Consider the following 25,457-nt stretch of genomic DNA (forward strand, 5'->3'; position numbering starts at 1 on the left):
GTGCAGCAGAAGGGCCTGGAATGTTCCAGTACATTCCACCAGTGGCCTTTGTGACCCCTGCTTCCAATCAACTTGGGCAAAGGCCTGGTAGTCTACAAAGTATCCTGTATTCTGCTGGGGTAGGAAGCAGCTCGGCCTTGCTTCTTCCATGCCACTCTGATAATATCACACAAGTTGGCACCTTCCTTGGAAGTCCCACCCAGGAGCTCTTTCCAATTCTTTGATCTCCTGGGTGTTGGCCTAGAATGTCAAGCCAGGGTTTAGAACCCAACCCTGCCGATTTCTCGGCCCCTGTACACTCAACTCTGAATTCTTCCGAGGACAGATAGAAAATCCTGGGATCCCTGAACCAGTGGTGGGCCTGCATTCCTCAAAATGCCCAAGAAGCCTGTACCACCTGTGGAGACAGTAACATCAGGACCCCTGGAAGGAAGGGATATATAATCAGGATGCTAAAGGCCATGTGACCCTGCTACACAGCATGGAAGAAAACATCCACCTACTGGGTGCTTCCTGTAGGCTAGGTAATCTGTACACATAATCTCATTTAATTCTCAGCATTATTATACCCTATATAGTAGGTATAATCACCCCCATCTCACAGGGAGGAAAACTGAGGCTCCGAGAGGTTAGGAAATGGGTTGAAAGTTATATAGATAAAAGTGACAGGCCCACCTGCTTTTAAGGACTGTGTGTATAACCTGCTACTGGGCACTGGGAGGGTGGGGGTCAGAGGGATACAGACCTATAGGTCCATCCCTTCCCCAGAGGCTGAAGGTCAGAGTTAGGAAAACAGGCCGGACCAGCCATGCCACCCGTCAGACCACCTACTACCCTGCCTCCCTGTCACTTCCCCAGCCTTAAACTCTTTCAAATTCTGCCTCTGTTTATATCACAGGAAGCTGTGCTCAGAAATGATGGAGGTGAATCTGGCAGGTTCCAGCTGTTCCTGGTGTGGGAGTCGAACATTTTTTGGAACTTCTCCTTGGCAAAAGCGTGTCTTTCCTTCAGCGGACTAGCCTAGGATCAAATCCATTTGCTTCCTCCGAGCTTCCCAGCTTGGAGGAGGGGAGAGAGATGGGGAAGCTGGGGGGTTTCCATTTGGAGAAATGGGAGAAAATGAAAGGGGGTAGAAGGGCAGCATTGCTCTCTGATCAAGGCCTCCAGAGCTCCAGAGCCAAGACTCTTAAGAAATTTCTGTAGTGTGGCAGGTAAAGTGAGAAAGCTCTTTGTGGGGTCAAAAGAGAGGTGACAAGAGGAGGCCCTATGGAAGCCTCACCAGAGGAGGGTGGGAAGGAGGTCCTGGTAATTGATCCGGGACCCGGATGCCTGCATGGCTCTGATGGTTAAGAGTGGACTCTTGGTTTCGGCTCAGGTCATGATCTCACTGTGCGTGAGTTTGAGCCCCACGTTGGGCTCCATGCTGACAGTGCAGAGCCTGCTTGGGATTCTCTTTCCCTCCTTCTCTCTCTGCCCCTTCCCCACTCTCGTGCTCTGTCCCTGTCTCTCTCTCTTCAAGATAAATAAAGTAAAAGAAAGAAAAAAAAAAAAAAGAATTGATCCAGGACCAAAAAAGTGTGCTTGAATTCTGAAACCACCGTAATCAAAAACGAAAGGGACTCGCCCCTGGGACTCTGTCTCCCCATCTCTGGGGTGGGGGAACAAAATAAATTGCACCCTTGCTGGATTGTGCTCTCCACGGCCACAACACACCGGCTACACCGCTTGCCCGGCCTGTCCAACAGCTCGGTGGGGAAGCGTGTGTTTGGCTGATAAATGATGAGCACCGTTGCCTGTTGCCCATTTTCTTTTCTCCCTGCTTAGTTTGCTGTAAACTTCTGCCTGGCAGGGAGCCCCCGAGAGAGGTGGGGTAAAAAGGGTCCTCTGGACAGTATTTAATACTCAGTGATTTATGGGCTGCTGGAAGGTGGGCAGGGGGTGGGGTGCAGAGAGGGGAAGCCCCCGGGACTAGTTGCCACCGTGACGCATCAGCACACCATTGACAAGAGTCAAAAGTATTTACCTGATACATGTGCCCTCTGTTTCAAGATACCCATCCTGGGCCCTAAGACTCGGGTACCATCTGGGATGAGACGCGTGCAACTGGCTGGAATGAGTCTAATGGACATACATCCAACGCTTTAGCCTTTCCTGTAAGCCTCCCACTGCTGGGCGAGGGAAGAAATAAGTGAGGCAGAGCAGCTCAATGGCTGTTTTGGGAGGATTTATTTTTTTTAATGCATAAGAATTCTTTTGAACCCTCCACGGCTCCAAGAAAAACTATTTGAAATGTCCCTGCTTAAGGGGCCAGGGGGTTAAGTGCCAGGGATGGAAGGCTAAATGCCAGAGATGCTGGTCGCAGGGATTCTTGGGACAGGGGCTAATGGCCTCCCTGCTGTGGGCTCAGGAATACCAGGCCCAGGCTTTGGTTGCCCTGAGAGATGCAGCCATTTTTACTTCTGACTGAAGGGCACCACCTTCTGGGATTTTCCCTTCGCTGGTGAAACACCAGAGTAGAATATGCCCAGGGGACCAACAGGGCATGTGCCCAAGAGTCTGGAGGGCACTGAAGGAGATAACAACGTGAGGTAGGGTGAGGCCCGTGCTTTCTATAGTTTAGAGTTTGGCCCTTGCTGGTGGAAAGAAGATGCATTTTGTGAGAGCGTCTGGTAAATTACCCTTCATAAGTATGATCTCAAAAGGTCAAGGGATGGGCCTTGAATAGCCCTAATGTCCCTGAAACAGTCTATTGTATAGCTATTGTCTATACATGTAAAGGAACCCTTCTTGGCCCTATTCATACTTCTCTTTCTTTCTTTCATTCTTTCATTCGGCCTTTGGGGTTTCCCAAGTGAATGACTGCCTACTACCTTATCCCCTGACCCAAGACTACCCGCCTTTAAGCTTTAACAACAAAATAGCTCAACAGGCGTTTTCTTGAGCTCCTACTATGTGCCAGGCATCCCACTAGGTGCTAGGGATATAGAGATGAACAACACACACGGTTCGTTTCTCTGGGGGAGTCCACAGTCTAGTTTTCAAGAGGTTTTCCTTTGTGCTGACCTTTGGGGATTTGGTAATCAAACTGGCATCTGACCCCTTTCCGTTTTCGTACGCATGGCTCAGACCCTCAGCCTCCGTCTTTCCAGTCTTTTAAAGTTTGTTTCATACTTAAAGTTTGTCTCCACTTTTCCGTTGCTAATTTGCATGACTTTCTCTGGACTCTGACAGGTCTTCCTTGGGAGATGAGTGACCAGAATCAGGCACTGTCCTTTGTAGACAAATGCTATACGAATGTGTGCACGTGAGCAACACTACGTTTTCTGACTTCCTTCATTGGTCTGTTTGCCATTCTTTCAAACCTCCAGGAGTCACTGAGTGCCCACTAAGCACTAAGTAGGTACTGTGCTAGGAACTGAGGTTGCAATGGTAGGTAAAACGGACACTCCCCTCACGGAGCCTTAAGTCTGGGGTGTGTGTTATGGGGATAGAAGATAAAGAATCCGAAAGGCACCGAAATAAACACACAATTACAAACTTGAAACCGAGGGCCGCGAAGAAATGTACAGGGTGCCTCAGAATGTCGAAATGGGGGCCTGGATCTAGTCTGGAAAGGGTTCCCTGAGGAAACGACATTTGAGCCGAGATCTGAAGGAGTATGGAGGTAGGTAGAAGGGTATGAGGGAGAACATTGCGAGTAGCGTAAAGTGCAAAGGTCCTGAGGTCGAAGGGACCAGCGTGCTCCAGTGGAACTGTAGGCAGGCCAGTGAGGCTACATACAGCACGGAGAATGAGGTTGTGTGGGATAAATGGAAGAAAGACCATGCAGGACACTACGGGCTAGGTAAGGATGCCAGTCGTTAATTCTAGAGCAGCACATGAGGCAAAAATCTCCGGAAGGGTGGCTCTTTTCCCCAGCTTACTAATGCTGCTTCTACTTGTCTTGAAGGAGAACAGTAACGATGGTCTGAACTCCTAAGAACATTCCCGGTGTCCTGGCATGGTGTGGCTGTGTTTGCCTGGCACTGGGGAGGCGCAGGACTGATAAGCCAGCCCCAGCCTGGCAGCCCTCAGGCAAGGGATGGCCCCTGCTCCTGTGGACAGAGGAGCAGGGGTGGAGGGTGGGTGGAGTGCTTTGCCTGAGCTATCAGCTGCACAGTGAGGCTTGGAACAGCCCCAAGACTATGGCTCTTGTTCCTAGATAACTCTATCAGGTATACCTACCCCCATTTAAATGGCCTGCTCACCCCGCCACCCTTCCTGTACAGCTGTTCTCCCCACCTGATCTGGGGAAGGCCCCTGGATAAGAACTCTGACTGCCTAGAACCTGGGGTCTTGACCTGCTGAGTTCAGGCATCGGTACTGTCTGGAACCGTGTATATTTACACATCCTTGATAGTTCTCCACGGGAAGTTTTCCTCCTGGAAGTCATGGGAGAAGAGGGTCATGGTGATTGGACTTAGCCTTTCTGAAGGCCTCTCCTTCCTTCCTTCTTGTCCTTTATTCGGAGAATGTGGTTTGGTGTAGTGACATCTACTGGCAAGGCTAGGCAGGTAAGCAAATGACCAGATGCCCACTCATCCTCAAGCAATTTCTGGTCTAGGAAGACAAATCATCCTAAGCCTCTGATATTGGTTAGAGCAAGACACGTTGGACCATGTACGTGCTGCTTTGCCTTAAATGCAGAAATGTTCTTTCTAGTCGCGGTTTCCATCCCTCGCTTCGGCCAGCTGATTCACATTTGGGTACAGTTAGTCACAAGGGAGGCTGGGTAAGCATGTGTAAATGACTCAGAGGGACCCATTCCGAGCCCCCATTCCTGGGAAAGCATCTCCCAACAAAATAAAACGACCCACAGTTTACGCATGGCAAAATTCAGGGTCAGTTTTCATCCTCCTGAAGTTTGACTGGTTTGGGAAATGTTTTTCCCTGGGACTCAGTTTCTCCTAAGTCACTGGGAAAATGTCGTCTACAGAACCGTCTTCAAGGTTCCTGTAGTTGGCTAAGAGGGACTGTAGTTTTAAAGTGGCTCCTTGACTCTTGCTGAGATAAAACAGAGTCTGCCTCCTCACTGCTTTAACTCCTGTCACCTGCATACTCTGTTCACCGTGTCATTCTCTCTCAACAGCACGCATACTTGACTAAGAGTTGGCCCCTAGAGGTAACTGGGAAGCCAGAGCAGAGCAGGAGAAAGTACTGGATCAAGGATTACGAAGCGAACGGTCTGCGTTCTTGACACAACTGACTCTGTAACCGGATGTGGCTCGCACGAGGCATCTGTCTGTCTACCTGTCTATACCTCGTTCGGACTTAAAAAGAAAGTCATCAAGGGGCGCCTGGGTGGCTCAGTCGGTTAAGCGCCCGACTCTTGATTTCGGCTCAGGTCGTGATCTCGTGATCTGTGGGACCGAGCCCTGCCCTGGGCTCTGCGCTGACAGTGTGGAGCCTGCTTGGGATTCTCTCTCTCCCTCTCTCTGCCCCTCCCTGCTTTGTGCTCTCGCTCACTGCCTCTCTCCCTGTCTCAAAAGTAAATAAAATAAACATTAAAAAAAGAAAGAAAAAATCATCAAGGCCTCAGTAGGGAAATGAGTAATGAGTGGGATTTCATGGAAGAGGAAACAGAACTGGTAAAGGGACACATGGAAGACTGACGTATATCCTAACCAGAAATAAAAATCAAAAGCACATTGGAGGGGCGCCTGGGTGGCTCAGCCAGTCTGGCTCTTGATTTCCGCTCAGGGTTGTGGGATTGAGCCCCGTGTCAGGCTTCACGTTGAACGTGGAGCCTGCTTAAGATTCTCTCTCTCTCTCTCTCTCTCTCTCTCTCTCTCTCTCTCCCCTTCCCCCCCCCGTCCCCTCCCCTGCTAGTGCAGGTGCGCATGCTCTCTCTCTCTCTCAAAAAAAAAAAACTAAATAGGGGCGCCCAGGTGGCTCAGTCAGTTAAGCGTCTGACTTCAGCTCAGGTCATGATCTCACAGTTAATGAGTTCAAGACCCGCATGGGGCTCTGTGCTGACAGCTCAAAGCCTGGAGCCTGCTTCAGTTTCTGTGCCCCCCGCCCCGCTCCTCCCCCACTTATTCTCTCTCTCTCTCTCAAAAATTAACATTTTTAAAATAAATAAACATTTAGGGGCGCCTGGGTGGCTCAGTTGGTTGAGCGTCCGACTTCAGCTCAGGTCATGATCTCATGCTCCGTGAGTTCGAGCCCCACGTCGGGCTCTGTGCCGACAGCTCAGAGCCTGGATCCTGCTTCGGATTCTGTGTCTCCCCCTCTCTCTGCCCCTCCCCTGATCAGGCTCTGTCTCTCTCTGTCTCAAAAATAAATTAAAAAAAAATTTAAATAAATAAACATTTAAAAACATTAAAAAAAATAAATTTTAAAAAGCACATTGGAGGCACAGTTTTCGTTCTGACGAAATAACACGATCTTAAAAAAAAATTGCAAGATCTTATTAAATGGTAACACTTAATCACTTCTGGGAACAATGTCTTAAAATTGGCACCCTCACACAATGATGGTGACACTTTAAATTTGGGCAAGTGTTTCCCCAGTTTGCGGAAAGAAATAAAGCAATATATAAAGGAGACATAGTAACAGGACAGACCTATGGAGGCACGCAGACGCTCGCTACAGCGTTATCTGACAAAAGACCCTCAATAATCTCGAATAGAGGAATGAGCACATTTTTTATTTTTTTAATTTGAGGTAGAGAGAGTGAGAGGGGGCGGGCGCGCAGTAGGGAGGGGCAGAAGGAGAGAGAAAATCTCAAGCAGGCTCCACGCTCAGCTCAGAGCCCAACATGGGGCTCGATCCCACAACCTTGGGATCACGACCTGAGCCGAAATCAAGAATCGGACGCTCAACCAAGCCCCCCCCCCAGGCGCCTCAGAATGAGCACTTGATGTCACAGTACCAGAGCGACATCACCCAGCAATTATAATTACAGTTATGAAGGCCATAGAGACACATGGCGAATGTTGAGAATACGTAAGAAAATGTGAAATTTCATGTAAACGCTGAGCGCATCTATGAAAAAAATGTGCACAGTAATAAAGCGTGTGCCTGTGGAGAGAAACTGAACCGCACCCTGCCAAAAGAAAAATAAATAAATAAAAGCAGCTTGGGGGCAGCAGTGAGGTTAAGATGTCTTATTCTCGAAAGTCATACTCTCCCAGCCCCCTCTACACGCACTTGTCCTGCATTGTCTGCTCTGGGAGGGGAAGGACCATGTCCGTTTATCCACAGTGTGCACTCAGCTCCCAGTCCGAGCCTAGCACTTATCAGATGCTCAGTAAATATTGGTTGAATGGGTACGCGAAAATGCCTGCAGTCCAAAAAGTCTCAACCCAGGATCGCTGGGTATGTTCCATCCTGGGGAATAAACAGGAACTTGGTTTCGCTCGAATAAAAAAATGAAGGCGGGGCGCCGGGCTGGCTCAGTCAGTAGAGCATGTGACTCCTGATCTCCAGGTTGTGAGTTCAAGCCCTCAAGGTGGGCGGAGCTTACTCAAAAAAAAAAAAAAAAAAAAAAAAAGAAGTCCTATCCATAATGACAATTCCCTGGTCTTCTTGATAAGTGAATTTGGGCACGGAGAACCCAGGGAGAGACAGTCTGTTAGAGCAAACCCAATTACCACCCAGGAACATATGTTGCCCTGAGGCCTCCGCTGCCATAACAACACCTTGTAACTATAACTACACCCCTGGAGGGCTTTGGCCTTGTCAAATGTGGAAAAGGATGTCTTTATCACAGGCAGGCTTTGTGGGCAGATGGACTTCCCGAGGGAGATTGGATCAGGGAAGGGAGGTAGATAAGTAGAGAAGGCGGGTGATGAAGGGCAAGGGTGGGAGAAGTACCATGGAATCAAGATTAGGGTGATTTTTTTTTTAAAGCCATTTTCAAAATGTGGTTATTTGACTGTTTAGTTTTGGTGGTTATTTATAACCCCAGCTGCAGAGGCGGGGAGCTATGCCTGAGCCTGCTGGGATCTGTCCGATACCTTCCCCCAGGGTGGGGTTGGGGAGGGGTGGTGGCTAAGGGGGGATACAAGAACCAAATTCCCAAGTGGCCAAGAAGGTAAGAGAAGTTCCAGGCCACCTCCAAGAAGAGTAAGAAAGACAGGACCATTCGTGACTGCGCTGACTCCATTTTTAAGGCAGCTGTACACAAAAATATTTTAATATGAATTATGGTCACATCAGCAGCCTCTGAGCTTCTCCCAAAGGGATAGAGACTAAGCCAATACCTCTACTTAGAAGTTACGAGACTGGCCTGGCTACCCTCGCCGCTAAAATGGCCAAGGCATGCTTCTCCACCTTGCAGGTCAGCTTTCTGCACACAGAGGACACCGCTGTTTCTAACCCTTCCTAGACCCATCACTGGTCAAAAAGCAGGTTTAAGAGGAGAGAGGGTGGCTGGTTCCTGACTGAGCCAACACTTGGCAGTCGCCACTGCATTTACTGGGCCCTTTAAGATGTCAGGCAGCAAGGGAGAAGCTGGAGACAGTGTAGCCAGCCAGGCAAGGCTCCCAACCTCCAGGAGCTCCCAGGCCTTGGAAGGAGACAACCACCAACCACACTTTGCATCTGAAATATGGTACCTATCATTTTACTGACAAGGGAGCATTTTAAAGGAAGTTGAGGGACTTTTTTTTTTAACATTTTATTTTACTTTTTGAGAGACAGAGAGAGACAGAGCACAAGCAGGGGAGGGTCAGAGAGAGAAAGAGAGAGAGAGGGAGGCACAGAATCCCAAGCAGGCTCCAGGCTCCGAGCTGTCAGTACAGAGCCCGATAGGGGGCTCGAACCCACGAATGCGAGATCTTGACCTGAGCCGAAGTCAGATGCTCAACCGACTGAGCCACCCAGGTGCCCCAAGGAAGTTGAGGAATCTTTTAAAGAGCTTACAAATGTGACTGAGACAAGATACAGACACAAGAAAGAAAATGCACAAGAACATACACAAAAGACTACCCCCACTTCTGACCTTGCTCTGTTCCTCTTCAACTCAGGGTAAGTTATCATAGAGTCTGATGTTTAACCAACTGAGCCACCCAAGCACCCCAACACAGATGTGAGAGACAGAGAACCTTTTTTTTTTTTTTTTAGTTTTTTTACGTTTATTTAGGTTTTTAAAAAATTTTTTTAATGTTTATTATTGAGAGGCAGAGATACACAGAGCATGAGCAGGGGAGGGGCAGAGAGAGGGGAGACACAGAATCTAAAGCAGGCTCCAGGCTCTGAGCTGTCAGCACAGAGCCCGATGCAGGGCTCAAACTCAAGAACTGTGAGACCGTGACCTGAGCTGAAGTCGGTCGCCCAACCAACTGAGCCACCCAGGCGCCCCTACATTTATTTAGTCTTTGAGAGACAGAGCATCAGCAGGGGAGGGGCAGAGAGAGAGAGAGAGAGAGAGAGAGAGGGAGTCACAGATTCCGAAGCAGGCTCTGGGCTCTGAGCTGTCAGTACAGAGCCCGACGCGGGGCTCGAACTCCAACCACAAGATCATGACCTGGGCAGAAGTCGGACGCTCAACTGACTGAGCCACCCAGGTGCCCCCCCCGCCCCCCACTCTGTGTTCCTTGAGCTGAAGTGAGGTTGAACAGACATAAGCAATCATTAGACCATGCCCACATTCACAAACATTAGGATGCCAGCCATGACTAGGGTGACTGGAATTATAAATGTCAGTAACAATGGCCATTTATTGAGCACTTACTCTGGTCAGGAACTTTGCTAAGCGCTTTACCACAATCACCTCTTTTGAGCCTTACAACAGCCTTGTGGGGGCGGCTATTGGCATCTCCATTTCACAGATAAGAAAACCGAGGCACAAATTCGAAAACTTGTCCGAGAGCACCCCAGCGAGAAAGTGGCAGGGCTGAAATTCAAAGCCAGATCTGACATCAGAGCCCTGTGCTGGACACTAGGAGAGCTGATGAGCGAAATAAATAGGAGTTATGTTCCTATTATCTGTTTGGAAAGGAGAAAGGGGAACAGGACATCTACCAAGTTGTATAAGGAAAAGTGTAAATATAGCAGTAAGTGCAAAATACCATATCACGGTGCCTTACTACCTTAGAATGAATAAATCAGGAAAGACTTTCTGAAGAAAGTAAATTTTTTAATGTTTATTTGTTTTTGAGAGAGAGAGACACACACACACACAGAGCATGAGCGGGGGAGGGACAGAGAGGGGAAGACACAGAATCCGAAGCAGGCTCCAGGCTCTGAGCTGTCAGCATGGAGCCCGACACGGGGCTCGAACTCACAAACTGTGAGATCATGACCTGAGCTGAAGCCGGACGCTTAACCTACTGAGCCACCCGGGCACCCTGGAAGAAATAAGTTTTAAAGAAAGTTGGGAGAGGCATCCAGGCAGGAGGAAAAGCCTGTGTAAAGGCAGGAAAACCAGTGGAGCTACCTACGTTAAGTCTGGTGGATGAGGATGGGCAGGGGGCAACTTAGTCAAGAGAATCTGAAACCCAGCATCAGTCCCTGCTTCAAAAGCCAATTGTGCCACGATGAAAAATGACCCTCAAGGTAAAGATTATATTTAATTCAGAAAAAGAAAGGAAGAAAAAGGAGCTTTTAGGGTTCTCTCTTCCCCCTTCTAAATACGCCTACCCATTCCGCTTTAAGTATACATTTTCCTTAGGACCATCTTTCTATCCTATTGATGTTAGCTTTTTTCACCTTTTTTCCAGAGTGCACATTTTCCAAGGATAAGAACCATGTCTAAATGAAACTGTACATTCTTTCGTGTCAGCCGCAGTGTTGGAGAATCCAGCGTAAGAGATTAATGTTGAACATTCGTAATGCTGGTGTTCGTATGCCGAGTGGTTACGTCAGGATAAGATCTTCTAAAGTGCTAATTTCCAGGGAGGGATATTTCACCATCTTTGAGGGCTATCCATTCAGAGACTGTGAAAGGGTAAACATGATTTGATTGACTAGCAAGCATTTCCTGTGCATAGAGGACCGTTTGGGCACTATTAGGGATGACACACAAAACTGAGATGTGCTTTTAGCATTAAGAGCTCCAACAAGTTCTTATGTCCAGTTCAACCTAAAGCAGGTTATTCAGAGGTATTTATACTAAACACTAGAAGCTAGATACTAAATACTGAAAGCTGCCTGTATTACCACCGGTCCAGAATGCCCCCCCGCAGGAGAGTGCTGGCTAAGGGTCTGGAACTTTAACTCTTCCTAGTTCTCTGTTTAGCGCATCAGTCAGATGTTTACCTTCGGCTGCTTTGTTCTTTAGCTCTGCTCCAGGGGGAAAACTCCGTCTTACTTGGCCTCAGGTGAAACTGGGGTCCAGGAGCCTAACTTAATGACTGAGTATGCCTGGATTCCACCCGGTCGCTCTTCGCCAATCTTTGGTCCTCTCAAAGCATTTCCTCCAGAGAGATTACATCCTCAAAGCCTGCTCTCCATTTGCCAGCCTTTTTAAATTGCTCTTCTCCTAGCCTTACATCCTTGACCAACTCTTCCTTCCTCTCAAGACAGGCCTATTACTATTATTATTATTATTATTATTATTATTTAAATATCCATGCCTTTTTTTTTTTTTGTTAAGCTCCAGCTTTACTAAAAATATTCCTTCCTCTTCTTCCCTCCTCCAACTCCTGGCTCAAGCATCTAGATTTCCAGAGTTAACTTGGGCTAAGTGGGGATCACTGCTTCTCCGACTCTCGCTACCGCATCAGCACCCGCCCCCACCCCCGCGAGCCACCCAGGGCTCTCAAACCCACACAGAATGGGGGAAGGAGATGGGCGCTCACCATAGAGCGAATGTGGGAATTCTCTGGAGCTACAGCCTCTGGAGAATGGTTCTGCCTCTTTCCGCGACCTGAACGACTAACTAACTTACTTGCTGTTCGCTACGGGCAAGGACAATGTCTCCTCTACCAGACAACAAACTTCCTGATGATGGACGCTACCCTTCAGTTCCTTTTACAAGCCCCCGTTCCCATCACTTTGAGACACAGGATGGCTTTTAAGATGCAATTTCTTGGGCAAAATATCCCTTCCCAACGTTGAGTTTAAAGGATAAACGGAAACGTCCTTTGGTCAACCAGGCAACCAAGGGGTTAAACCTCAGCCACCTGATGGATTCTGGGGGTTTCCTTCCTCTACTTCAGAAATTAAAACGAACGGGAAGGGAAATTTTGCCCAAGGTAAAGATGAGAACCGTTAACTTCAATTGTCAGGCTTCAGCCCCAAACAAGAATGGCTGCCCACGTCCACAAAAGGTGCCAAGCCCCTGACTAAACATGGCCGGCCCGGGTTTCTACCGCCGTGCTACTTTCTGCCCAATTCTAAAATGGCGCTCACTAGCCTCACCAGAAGGAGCGAACCTCCCAGCACCCTCTCTGGCCCGTAACGTCAGGTGACGCGAGCCCCAGCCGGAAGTGAAGGAAAAAGCGCCTCAGCCCGCGGCGCCTGCGCAGAAGGGTCTAGACGCTGTGAAGCAGGAGGCACTTGGGATCGTCCGCAGGATTGGGACTGCTACAGAGGCCGCCACGGAGCCCGCCGGAGCCACCGTTCCTGCTGCTGCTGCCGCCGCTGCCCGAATCGGAACTGTCGGGCCGCAGCCGCCGGCAATGCCGCGAAGGAAGGTGAGAGGAACAGGACAGAGGGATGGCGGGTGTCTAAGGACAGTCGACTGGGCAACGTGACGCAGTTGGCCACGCCTCACGGTGGTTGGGTGCCAACTTCCCGCCACCCCCAATCTAGCTCAGCAACCCTCTCTTCTGTCCATACCCGACAGAAAAAATGTGGGCCCGATCCTGGCCTCGGCCTATGCTTGCAACTATTCCCGCCCTCTGCTTGCCTGGCTCGGAGGCGTTCTTCTCGGTAATTGGTCGCTGAAACGCCTGGAAGCATATTGATTGGCTGGTGACACCGCCCATTTGGGTCCAACGGTCACCTCCCCGCGTGCGGGGGCGGTGTCGGGGCCTGGCCCTACGGCTCTCCGACTGGCTGTAGAGAACGATCCCTCCTCTCTTGATTGGCTAGACTTGGCAGTCTGTCCCGTGGGGGCGCGGCGTAGCCGTAGCGCGATTGGGGGGCACGAATCCCCGCCCTTCCGGCCGGGGATGCTGATAGGTGCATGGGCGGGGTTTTGGAGCATCCTTCCTCTCCAGGCGGGGGGCACAACAAAGCAGAAGACTGGGTGGTAGGGAACCAGCGCCCACTCCCTAGGGATCCCGCTCAGGCCCTTTTGCATCTAAGACGTATTTTTTTCCTTAGCTGCTCATTTGGACAGCGGCCAGAAAATGCAGTTCGTAAAGTCAAAAACTTTCCACAATTACATAGGATTTATAAGGTCACCTAGGGACACCCCCATCCCTTTTCTTTGCAGCTGAACAAACAGAGGCCTAATGGAGTGCCCTAAGCCACTCCCATTAGGCAATAGCAGAGCCTGGACTACAGAACAAATCTAATTCAACAAATGCTTATTGACTGCTTGCTACTGTGCTAGTTGCTGGGGATTCACAAATTAATCAGACATGATCCCTGGCTTAAGGAGATCACAGTCTGATGGGGAAAACGGACATATAAATAAGTGTAGAAGGAGCTAGTAAATTCTCTACGTGGAGGTATATACAAAGTATTATGGGAGGGAAGTAAGAGAGGGATTAAGTCTGCTCTGGGGTAAGATGGGAAGGAGGTTGGTGAAAGCCAGAGAGAAGAGCTGAATTCCAGGGTCAAACCCGGAAGGGATGGTCAGGGATTCAAATAACGGATAACTGGACTAGATGACCTGTAAGACTCCCCCCTTCATCTTATGACTCTGAAGTCTCTGCTCATTTCTGGGCAGTTTACCCTTGAAATATTTGGAAAGCTGCATGGTGTTCTTGCTTATTTCTGCAGAAATCTTTTTTTTCCACAGAGGTTTTCAAGTAAAACATCTGAACCTTTTATTTTCTCCTAAAATGGCCTACATTGGTAGGTGGTATTTATTTATATGAAGGCTAACCAAGTGCAGGAATAGTGTCGGTGCCTTGGAATAGGCCCACAGTCCCTTTTCTGCAGGTCCCAAATACAAAGAGCTTTTGAAAATGTAAGTGTTTTTAGTAACTTATTTGGTGGCAAAACCTGTCCTCAACTATCCTGAGGCTACTTACAGGTTTTGTGTATCTGATTTGGTGCGATTGTTTCTATATTCTGCTGTAGAAATATTAGTGTGTTTGATTATGGAGTGTTACTTGAGGGATATATGCAAAGTATTCCCTTTCCAAAAAGCCAAAAAGTTAGGAATTTGAAGCACAACTGGCCCTAAGGGTTTTGGATAAAAAATAGAGGACTTGTGGTTTGAGGCTTTGTATTGTTTTCTAAGCAAATGCTCTTTCCTTCCTGGCTTAGTAAAGGGTGTAGCGGTAATGCTCAACCGATGAAAGTTATCTTTATGGCTAATCATCTTCAGGAGGCTAAAAATTGACAAATGATTATTGAAAAGATGATAAAATCTCTGTTCTTAGATATTAAGTCTTCACATGCAAGCCGCTTTTTTTTTTTTTTTTTTAACCACTTTCAGCATTCACGTGGAGAAACTTCGTAGATAGATAACATAAGAAGAACTTTAGTCTTTTCCTTTAAGTTCTCTTGGGATCAGAGTTGTGGACCCTGGTATTTTGAATTAGTATATGGTTTAAAAAAAAAAATGTGATGGCTGTTCATGGAGACTTTGAACAAAAGCTACTCCAGAGTTAAAAGGGGTCTAGCGCTGACATTTTTCTCCCCACCATGGACTCGAAGTACGTAGTTATGTCAGCCAGACCATTTCGAATTAGGTACTTTTATTTCCAGTTTGTGGTACTGACCTCTAAATGTACTTGTTTCAGAATTAGTGACAATAAAGTAAGAATTAATTCTCTTTTTTATTTAACCAAGGTGCATTACTTGCAGGTTGTTCCGTTTAAATGCCTTAAATAAAGGGAATTTGGCGGTGGAATCCTTTCTTAGTGTTTTCAGTATCATAATTCATTTTATTTCCAGTGTTAAGACAAACCCACAGAGTAAATGCTTCTGTGCTAATGTCTGGATCTATGGTGTTACAGAGGAATGCAGGCAGTAGTTCAGATGGAACCGAAGATTCCGATTTTTCTACAGATCTCGAGCACACAGACAGTTCAGAGAGTGACGGCACGTCCCGGCGATCTGCCCGAGTCACCCGCTCCTCAGCCCGGCTGAGCCAGAGTTCCCAAGGTATAAGAATTCATTCTTCCTGATGTGCCTCATAGCCACCTCGCTGGTCATCATATTCTTGTGTGAATGTGGAAACTGGTCCTTTGGCTTGGTGTAGATGACAAAATCTGGTAAAATGCAGGGTCAATGCCTGCAGAAGTATCAGGTTCTTAAAAATGGTTCTGTTGGGGGTAGTCCAGTTTGTAGACCCAAAAGAACTATATCTGATACAATGACTGTGTGGCGCGTATATGTCTTAAGTCATTTAACTTTTGTTTAGAATAATAGTTTTTCCATGAGTAAAATGGGAAGACCATGTTTTTACTTTCTGTTAGAATGGCTTAGACTTAGGCATTTGAAATAGTCTCTTGAACTTGTTTTTGGAGGAGGTTCAATACTTCTAAATACTTCCATAACTTACATGTCATTCTGTAACGTGGTCAGACATGATTCATAGACCTAAGTAGTTGCATCCAACTACTTTACAGTTGTAAATACCCAGAAGTTGGCTTTGGTAGTAAAGAATAGAGGACCTCCGTGTTGGAAGGCAGTTTGAAGGTTCTCTAGTGCGATTAGCCATCTGGGCTTTGATTTAGAAGGTGCCCCTCATCCCTCCTGGTTCTGCTCTGGGATTCATTCCCTGGGGAGGAAAGAAAGTTACGGTTAATACAAAAAGCTAATGATCAGTAGCTGATGAGAGATTAAGGGGGAAAATTTTGTAATATGCTTCAAGCACTTAAATAGTGCAGGTCTAGTTACTGCTTTAGGAGCACGATGCAAAATGAGAGAAAACGAGAACATTCTCAACAACTGTTCCTAACTTTATTTTTGTATTTAACATTTCAGCCAAAGTATAGCTGTTGTCTTTTTGTAAGTTTGTAAGTTTTGTAAGATTCTCAGTTTGTAAGTTTTTATTTTTTTAGCATACTGGGAATACCGATAAAAAACTACTGTAATTCAGATACTATGCTATGTATTGGAATGCCATGATAGAAAAATCATAATTCCTGCCCGTAAGGAGCTCACAGTTCAGTGCGAAATATAGTATGCCAGCTGATCATAGTAATGCATGTGGTTAAGAGCTCTGAGACGTTTGTATAGCATATTATGGAAGTTCAGAGCTGGGGCCGGTCTCCAAGATGGAAATCTTAAAGGATCTGCTAGGAATTTACAAACTGAAAGGTGGGAAAACATCATTCTAGGTAGAGAGAACAGTATATGCAAAGGAAAGGGAGTGATATTCTCACAAAGCATAATTGGCTGTGCCCTGGCCACCTGAAAGTTGAAAATATTCCAAACAGCTAGGAAATAACTGGGTCCTGGGTCACTTCTTAGTTGTTCTACTTCATAACTATGGAGTTGGACGACGCCTAGGGGCATCATTCACAATGTAGTCTGTGTAAGGTGGCTCTCTCTAAAGCAAGATATAGACCCTATTATGAATCGGCTGAATCCCCTGGAGGCGTGCAAGCTGATAACCTAGCTGTGTGCTTTTTTTTTTTTTAACCCAAAAGTTTGAGAATTTCAATTTTCTTCTTTGCAGAATAAGATGTACATATCCTCTTAGGATCTTTCGTTGTTTAAAACACGCTTTAGTTTCAGCTTTGAATCTTTTTCTAATTCTTTTTTCAGTGTCATCAAATTAGAGATGTGAAAAGGCTGCTGGGTGATTCAGAATAGTTTTGTTATCCAAAAGAATTTCAAAAGCTGTGTTCTTGCCTTACCCTTCATGAATCCATTCTGACTTTGCTTCAGAGTATCAGACAGGGTAATCAGGAAGAACACAAGAGATGCCTGAAGAAAGGAAATACGTGTATTGTTCTACCTTTAGAAGTAGAGCACCTGTTTGATGGTGGGTTGGAATCAGGAAAGAAAGAGACGTTGCAGCTAATACTTAGAAAGCTATAGATCTAGGTACCAGGGATTACGTTAAACGTTTTTATGAATTATCTTACTGACTTCTCACAACAAAGGTGAGGAATTTACAAATAATTTACTTTTTTTTTTTTTTAATAGTTCAGGGAAACAGGCCTGGAGAGATGAACTTGCCCAAGATGTTATAGCTAGTTGGTATGGTGCAGGGGGATTGAATGGGAGTCAGTTTTGATTCCAGAACCTAAAACTATTAATTCTGTACTGTATTGGATTTCTATGCCTGATCTAGTCTCTTTAGCTTCCTTTTTATTTAATAAAATAGACATTTTAATGATTTGTTGGATTTTGTGAAATACGAAGAGGAGGGCGCAGGTGGTAATAAGTCATATGGATGAGAAATAAAACAAATTTCCTTCTTTTCTCTTTAATTATTTTATTATCTTTTAAAATTGGGGATCAGATTCCAGCCCGGTTCGAAATTTGCAATCTTTTGGCACTGAGGAGCCTGCTTATTCTACCAGAAGAGTGACCCGTAGTCAGCAGCAGCCTACCCCAGTGACTCCAAAAAAGTACCCCCTTCGGCAGACTCGTTCGTCTGGCTCAGAAACTGAGCAGGTGGTTGACTTTTCAGATAGAGGTGAGTGAGTATAGTATGAATTGGTCAGTTACAGAGAAGATCTGGTCAGTTTCCTCTTAAGGAAGGCTTGGGGCCACTGCAGGTAGATGCCTGGTACTGACGAAATTCAGCTAGGTAAATGCTGTTTGCCGGATTCCTTTCTTGAATGTCTTGCTGAGGACAGTTTTGCTCTAGAGTACTCTTGAAGTTTACAGTCTCTGGAGTATATTGGGTTGGACCTATAACAGGCAAAAGGGACTGTGGCCCTCTTACCCACAGATGAGGAAGGCCTAAACCAGATTTTCTTACATTCATGCTTGTCTGTCCATTTATCTCTGAAATTCTGGGGAGAGGTGACCTTCGGTAATGGGGGATGGCGAGCTGCTGTGATCGTGATTCACCAGCCCAAATCAGAGGCCTTAGCGCATGGCTTATAGACTGGGGAGCGTCTAGTCTGCCAACACGCTCAGTTGGTTTGCTTGCACAGGGTTCCCATTTTTATTTTTTATTTTTTCAAAGTTTGCTTTGAGAGAAAGAGAGCACAAGCAGGGGAGGGGCAGAGAGAGAGAGAGGGGGGCTCTTAAGCAGGCTTCACGCCGTCAGTGTGTGGAACCTGATGTAGGGCTTGAACCCACGAACTGCGAGATCGTGACCTGAGCTGAAATCAAGAGTCAGACACTTAATCGACTGAGCCAGCCAGGTGCCCCACTGTGTTAACACTTTTAAAAGTTTGTTGCCAGCATTTGAAAATACAGAGATTTCATATAAAAACCTGAGTTACTAGTTTCCTTTAAAAAATGCAAATCTCCGGGAACATGAATGAGGTAACCCATTCACTCACAGTATTGACTAGAGCGGAATAGTAGTTGTCTCCTTGAGATGGACAATTGGGTCTCTGGCCTTGCCCAGCTCCTATAGGCATTTGGTTTACAGCCCGTGATTTGTAATCTACGTTGTTAGATTACTCACAAGCTATCTCGAGAGCCAAGTTCATTCACACTCACACACCTAGCCTGTCATCCATTTCTCTTCCATCCTGTGTGTCTCCTAGGAGTGGAATGGGTTATTTTATTTTATTTTATTTATTTCATCGCATTTTTATTTTTGCTTTTTGAGAGAGGGGGAGAGAGAATGAGAGTGCATGCGTGCGTGTGCTGTCCAGCGTGGGAGGGTCAGACGGAGAGGGAGAGAAAGAATCCCAGGCAGCCTCCATGCCCAGTGAGGAGCCTGAGGCGGGGCTTGATCCCATGACCCTGGGATCATGACATGAGCCAAAGTCAACATTTGGACACTCAACCGACAGCCAGCCAGGTGCCCCTGGATGGTAATTTTAAAGAAAAGTTTGCCTCCATCTAGTTTTGATTATCCATGGTTGGGGGTTTGTGAGGAACACAGATAAGTGAAATGTATTGGGGAAACTCCAAACTTAATTGTAGTCAGAATGTAAAGTTGCACAAAGGAATGATGTTAGTTTCTCTTCATTTTCATTTATAGCAGATAAGTGGTTAGAAGTTACTGGTTAAACGATAGAGGATCTGGAAAGTCCATAAACTCTTCTGAATAGTAAACCTCCAACAAATGAACTTCATTCATGAGCTGTACCAATTACTTTTGCTTTAGAAACTAAAAATACAGCCGATCATGATGAGTCTCCACCTCGAACTCCAACTGGAAACGCACCTTCTTCTGAGTCTGACATCGACATCTCCAGCCCTAATGTGTCTCACGATGAGAGCATGGCCAAGGACATGTCCCTGAAGGACTCAGGCAGCGACCTCTCTCATCGCCCCAAGCGTCGTCGCTTCCACGAAAGCTACAATTTCAATATGAAATGTCCTACTCCAGGCTGTAACTCTCTAGGTGAGTGCGCCCAGCTTCACGATGCCTGTGTTCTGTGCTTCTCGCCCTCTGGACTTAGGCTCCTGAAGAGATGTTCTGTGTTCCCTTGTGACCTAGCTCCTTAGGTTCTTCAGTGGTGCTCAGAGTATCACTGCGTTGCCCACTTGAATATTTTTGCTTCTTGGCCTGTTGTCCGTCCATAATAACAGATCCGATTGCAAGGAAATTAAGTGGGATGCACCGTTCTGCTTATCGAGAGCTTCCCCCCCGTGAAAAATTTCCTCCTTTTTCCTGCAAAAAACAAAACAGAGGACCATTTACCTTCAGACAGCTCATTGTATGGCGCGTAGTTCAAACTCAATGAGTGTAAGCTAACGCACAACCCCGGTTGTGCGGCCACAGCTGCTAAGGAAGTGAGAAAAACAGGTTTCTTGTTGCGTGGCTTTGAAACTAAAAGGGCACAGAGGAGACCCCGGCCTTTTGTGACTTCAGTGGTTTTAGGTCTTGTGTGCTTAATCAATACAAACCAGACAAGTATTTCTTCTCAGATAAATGAGTATGTCTTTGTTTTCTTATGACCTTGACTCCTGACTGACAGATTCTTATAGTGGTTTAAACCTTATCAGTTCTCCTTAGGTGAGCTTCAGTGCACATGTTGGGCGTAAGTTTTTGTCTAGAGTTGGAAGGTGCTGACTTTGAGATCACAGGCATTTCTCCACCGGGTCTGCTTCTCGAATTTGTGAACTTGTGAATGTGGCCATCAGGTTCAGAAAAGGTAGAACAGAGTGAGCTGCTGCTTTGTGGGCCCACAGTATGTTTTCCCTAGTATTTAATTTATTTGGATCTTTTCCGGGTCTTGGCACTGGTTTCTCAGATAATTTGAACTCAGAATGCACAGGGCGTAAATTCCCCTGAATGTCATACCAGCCTTCGCTCAAAGAAGCTAATTGGTTCAGGCCTAAATCTGTTTCCTTGCGCAAATAATGAAAAAGTAAGACTAGACCTCATCATATAAACACCAGTGTTTAAGAGCTAGCCAACATGCTCTAAGAGGGTAAGGGGATCGACTTGCCGCACAGCAAGGAAAGGGACTCCAGCACTGCTGGTCACTGTCCGTGCATCCCTAACTTGTTCCCTTTATGTCGTATGCTTAATTGGCTATTCAGTACATAGTTATTGAATGTTTGCTATGTAGCGGATACTGTTTTAGGTTCTGGGGATGTAGCTATGAACATGTCAGAGTTCCTACCCTCACGGAGCTTATAGTCTAACTGGGAAGGTCAAAACAGGTAGGTGTACAATAGGTCAACTAGAGACCATTCTCTGAAGGAAGATAAGGTAGTGCTGAGAGGGCAAGTAAGGTGTTGTGCATATGTACGGCCATGCACACCCACACACACACCAGTGCAAAGGGTATGGGACGGGAGAATGCTTAGGCCGTTGGAGGCACACTTAGGGGCCACTATGCCTAGGGCGGAGCAGCCACAGTGGACAGGAGGAGGTGAGGTCAGAGTCGGGCCTGACCGTGTGTTATCTTTGCTCAGTACTTAACCCCCTTAATGGAGTAGATGAGTGGATAAATACAAATCTGTTGCATCAGAGAAAGTTCACTTTGAATTTTGGTGTTCATCTGCTGGCAAAGTTTGAAAAGTGTGAACCTGAGCTTCCAAAATTATTTTTGATAAGGCGGCACCCGGCTGGCTCGGTCAGTAGACCATGTGGTTCTTGATCTTGGTCGTGAGTTCAAGCCCCACAATGGGCAGAGATTACTTAATAAAAAAAAAAAAAATCCGTTGCCAAAATTACTTTTGATCCTGTTCCACTCTTTATGTTTGGGAAAATAATGGCATTAATTTGTGTGTGTGTGTGTGTGTGTGTGTGTGTGTGTATAATTTTGGTATAAAAGTATTATGTGCTTGTACAAACTTACAAGCCCTGAAATGAATAAGTAAAAGTTCTCCTTCACTCATATCCTCAGATATAAAACTATTCTTGGTAGTTTTTTATGAATGCTTCTAGTAAGTTTGTGTGTTTGTATGTACGTACACATGTATATGTACATATATTTCCTTTTTGTTATTCACAAAAGGGAAAATACAGTGGTTGGTTTGGCATCTTGGGTATTTTACTTACTTAGGGTTCCATCTATTTAAAAGAATACAGAGCGTTCCATTATATTGAAAGCTTATAAATTAAAATAAAAATTTTTTTTAATGTTTATTTATTTTTGAGAGAGAGAGAGAGAGACAGAACATGAGTGGGAAGGGGCAGAGAGAGAGGGAGACACAGAATCGGAAGCAGGCTCCGGGCTCTGAGTTGTCAGCCCAGAGCCTGACGCGGGGCTCGAACCCATAAGCCGCGAGATCATGACCTTGAGCCGAAGTCGGACGCTTAACCGACTGAGCCACCCAGGCACCCCTAAAGCTTATAAATTTTTTAAATTGTACAGTATAAGTTGACATTTAGATTTCTCATTTTTAGCTACTTTGAATATTACTATAGTGGATAGTCTTGTACGTATGTAGTTTGATGTCTTGCTAGAAAACCTGTGGAATAAATTTGTAACAATAGAATTGCTAGATCAATAGATTAGCTATCCTATTTATAAAACTTTTAATATAAACTCATTTGATTGGTTTTAGTTTATTTATTATAAACTAAGACATTTGAATAATTTACTCAGAAGATACAGATGAATAATATCTTAGAAATATCTACAGAAATATTTTTTGGAAATAATCTACAGAAAGAAGACTTTCTAAAACATGGATGCTTTACATTTTGTACACGGTGTTTGATCACTGAGGTTAGTTTTTTGTGTGCAAGATAAATTGAACAGATCTCTAAAATCACATTTTTAATAACACAATCCTGGGGAAATGGCAGTCCGCATAACATGTATTAATTCCTGTCTCTCCCAATACGTGAACTATTGTTCTTTAAAGCTTACTTTATAAATCATATATGATTTTTAAAATCTTATTGTCTCTATTACCTGAAGGTTTTATAAGCTTTTTGGTTAAAGAGACGTATAAAAAGGAAGTAATGTTCAGTTCCCTGTGTGTTTCCCAAAACCACATGAAAAATTAAAAAGTGAAGAAGGAGCTTTTATCTGTTTCACCCCTTTTTCCACGTGCCTTCCGTCTTTAGCGTCACCACTTTGTTCTCTGTATTTAAGAGCCTGGTGTTTGTTTGCTTGTTTGTCTCTTTTTTTTCTTCGTTTGTTACTCTGAAACAATTCCACTTATGAGTAAAATCATATGGTATTGGTCTTTCTCTGACTCACTTATTTCACTTAGCATTATGCCGTCCATATTGTATAAAATTTTTTTTTGAGTTTTTTTGTCTTGAGAGAGAGAAAGCACAAGTGAGGGAGGGGCAGAGAGAGAGGGAGAGAGAGAATCCCAAGCAGGTTCCATGCTGTCAGCGTGGAGCCCGATGTGGGGCTTGAACCCACGAGCCGCGAGATCATGACCCAAGCTGAAGTCAGACACTCAACCTACTGAGCCACCCAGGTGCCCCTATACCATCCATATTGTAAATGGCAAGATCTCATTCTTTTTTATGGCTGAGTAATATCCCATTATTAAAAATACCATCTATTAAAAAGTCTGATTACAGAAGCCTAAATCTTTAAGCAAAATCAGCCCCCTTCCAAAAAAATGAATATATTTAACCTGATTCAAAATTGTCAACATATGTTTATTTGCAGAATAGAAGAGTCCATTTTCTTTTTCATTTTCCACAAGTTTCTTTTGATTATTGAAAGGAGTTCAATTCGGATTGGGTAGCATTGCATAATAGAAAGGAAGGAGCACCTGTTATACATATAACTTGATAATTTAGCAACGGAAAGTTAAGTTTCACCAAAAGAAAATGTTTCTGTTTGTAATTTTGTTCCTTTTTATAAATATATGGCTTTATGATTTTTTAGAATTTGAGAAATACATTATCAGAACAGAAGGAACTGGGGTGCCTGGATGGTTCAGTCAGTTAAGCGTCCAGCTCTTGACTTCGGCTCAGGTCATGATCTCACAGTACCTGGGTTCGAGCCCCGCATCCGGCTCTGTGCTGTTAGCACAGATTCTGTCTCCCTCTCTGTCTCTGCCCCTCCCCTGCTTGCTCTCTATCTCTCTCTCAAAATAAGTAAAAATAAACTTTAAAAAAAAAAAAAAAAGAACAGAAGGAGCTACAGTTTATATTAAACATACACAAGTATGTTCAAAGATTGCCAGATCCCTCCTGTGGCAAAAAAGAATTCATCAGTGGGTGCAAGTTATGGCCCTGGCAGCACTTACTTTTGGTGGATTCAATCTGTGATCAGATACATATTGGATAGAAATGATACAGCCAAATTACACAGTTGTCCTATAGAAAACTTATCACTTTGGGGCGCCTGGGTGACTCGGTTGAGCGTCCGACTTCAGCTCGGGTCATGGTCTCATGGCCTGTGGGTTCGAGCCCCACGTCGGGCTCTGTGCTTGACAGCTCAGAGCCCAGAGCCTGCTTCCGACTCTGTGTCTCCCTCTCTCTCTGCCCCTCGCCTGCTTGCTCTCTGTCTCTCCCTCAAAAATAATAAACATTAAACAAATTTTTTTCACACACAAAAAAACCCACGTCACTTTATGAGCTTAAATCTTCTGTCTCGAGATTAAGTTTTTTCCTCTTTTAACAGGACATCTTACAGGAAAACATGAGAGACATTTCTCCATCTCAGGATGCCCGCTCTATCATAACCTGTCCGCTGATGAGTGCAAGGTAATTGTATTCATTATTTGACTCTATACTTAATCTAGTGAGTGCTTTTCTGTTGCCAGGCACTTGGCTAAACACTGGGGATACAATGTGAACAAAATAGGCAAGGTCCCTTTTCTTATCTTCCAGTGGAGGAAACAATAAAAATACAGCTGGGTTTTTTAAAAAAAGATTTAAACAGATAAATAAAAGAATTACAGTATGTAATGACTGCTTCGAAAGAAATTAATAGGGAGATCTGGAACATTTGGAATATCATCCTGTGTGCATTGATATTTTCCATCGAAAATTGACTTCGACGAGGCAGGGACCTTTTCCACGAGGAATTAATTTGCCTCAATATGTGATCTCAGTATTTATGCATTAAGTTCTCTTCTCGTGAATCTGTGAAGACATTTTGCTCTTTAAATTTTTGCATGATTATTTTCCTTTGGCTCTCTTTCCGCAGAATACGTTTCCTTTTTGTTACTCTCAGTCACACCCACTCTTGGCCAATTTTTGTCTTAAATTCTTGAAAGATACAGTCCTACGTAACTTTTGGGATTTGGGGGTGATGGATTTAGGAGAGCCTAAGATCCTATTTTGTGGGCTCCTGTATAGGCTGCTGTTACCAAGGATGAAACTAATAATGGGGAAGCAGGAGTTGCAAACACGCTTAATTAAATGCATTGCGTGGGTAGTGTTGGGACAGGTTATCCAAGCTCATGACATCAAAGCATTAACTGTTCCTGTGGTTGTTATTTTCTGACAACGCCAAGGTCACAGATTTATTCCCGTCTGAGCCAGTTTCATCCTAAGAAAAGTTAGAATCCCTAACTAACACTAGTTCTTTCCGATTCAGGAATTTGTCCTCATTTTCTTAACGAGACCACACGATGGGAAGTTTCTTTGCATGTTTAGTCTTTCGGCAAAGTAGTAGACTTTGAAAGCTTACACGGATTTCAAGGTTGAAGACACTGTCATTTTTCTTTATTCCAAATCTCTTGTGTAAGCAGGCTCATTTCTTCTGCTCTGTGTAAGAGTGAGTGGTTGGTCTGCCCATTATCTTCCCGTTAGTCTGAGACCAGATCCCAACAGGAGCAGCTCTGCCGGTATCTGCAGCAGAAGCCGACAAGGCTTTGGGTCTTTCGTTCTCTGAAAATAACCGTGATCTCTTTTTTGGGAGTTGTCCTCTACC

General features: G+C 45.2%; 1 protein-coding gene across 3 annotated transcripts in view; it reads left to right on the forward strand.

Annotated features, from left to right (window-relative positions):
* The first annotated feature begins 12,405 nt into the window (after positions 1 to 12,405).
* The window catches only part of KAT7 (lysine acetyltransferase 7), a 31,732-nt gene continuing 18,680 nt past the window's right edge, over positions 12,406 to 25,457 (forward strand). Inside the window, exons 1-5 of one of the 3 annotated variants that reach the window (XM_019415822.2) lie at positions 12,408 to 12,623; positions 15,069 to 15,216; positions 17,531 to 17,707; positions 19,307 to 19,546; positions 24,201 to 24,283. In XM_019415822.2, the coding sequence (XP_019271367.1) occupies positions 12,609 to 12,623; positions 15,069 to 15,216; positions 17,531 to 17,707; positions 19,307 to 19,546; positions 24,201 to 24,283 (663 nt within the window). In that variant the 5' untranslated portion in view covers positions 12,408 to 12,608. Of the gene's footprint in view, positions 12,624 to 15,068; positions 15,217 to 17,530; positions 17,708 to 19,306; positions 19,547 to 24,200; positions 24,284 to 25,457 lie in introns of all 3 variants that reach the window. The other 2 variants (XM_019415821.2, XM_019415823.2) reach the window with 2 other exon arrangements.

The sequence above is a fragment of the Panthera pardus genome, unplaced genomic scaffold (assembly GCF_024362965.1).
Source record: "Panthera pardus isolate Hobbes unplaced genomic scaffold, ASM2436296v1 HiC_scaffold_3, whole genome shotgun sequence".
Classification (NCBI taxonomy): Eukaryota; Metazoa; Chordata; class Mammalia; order Carnivora; family Felidae; genus Panthera; species Panthera pardus.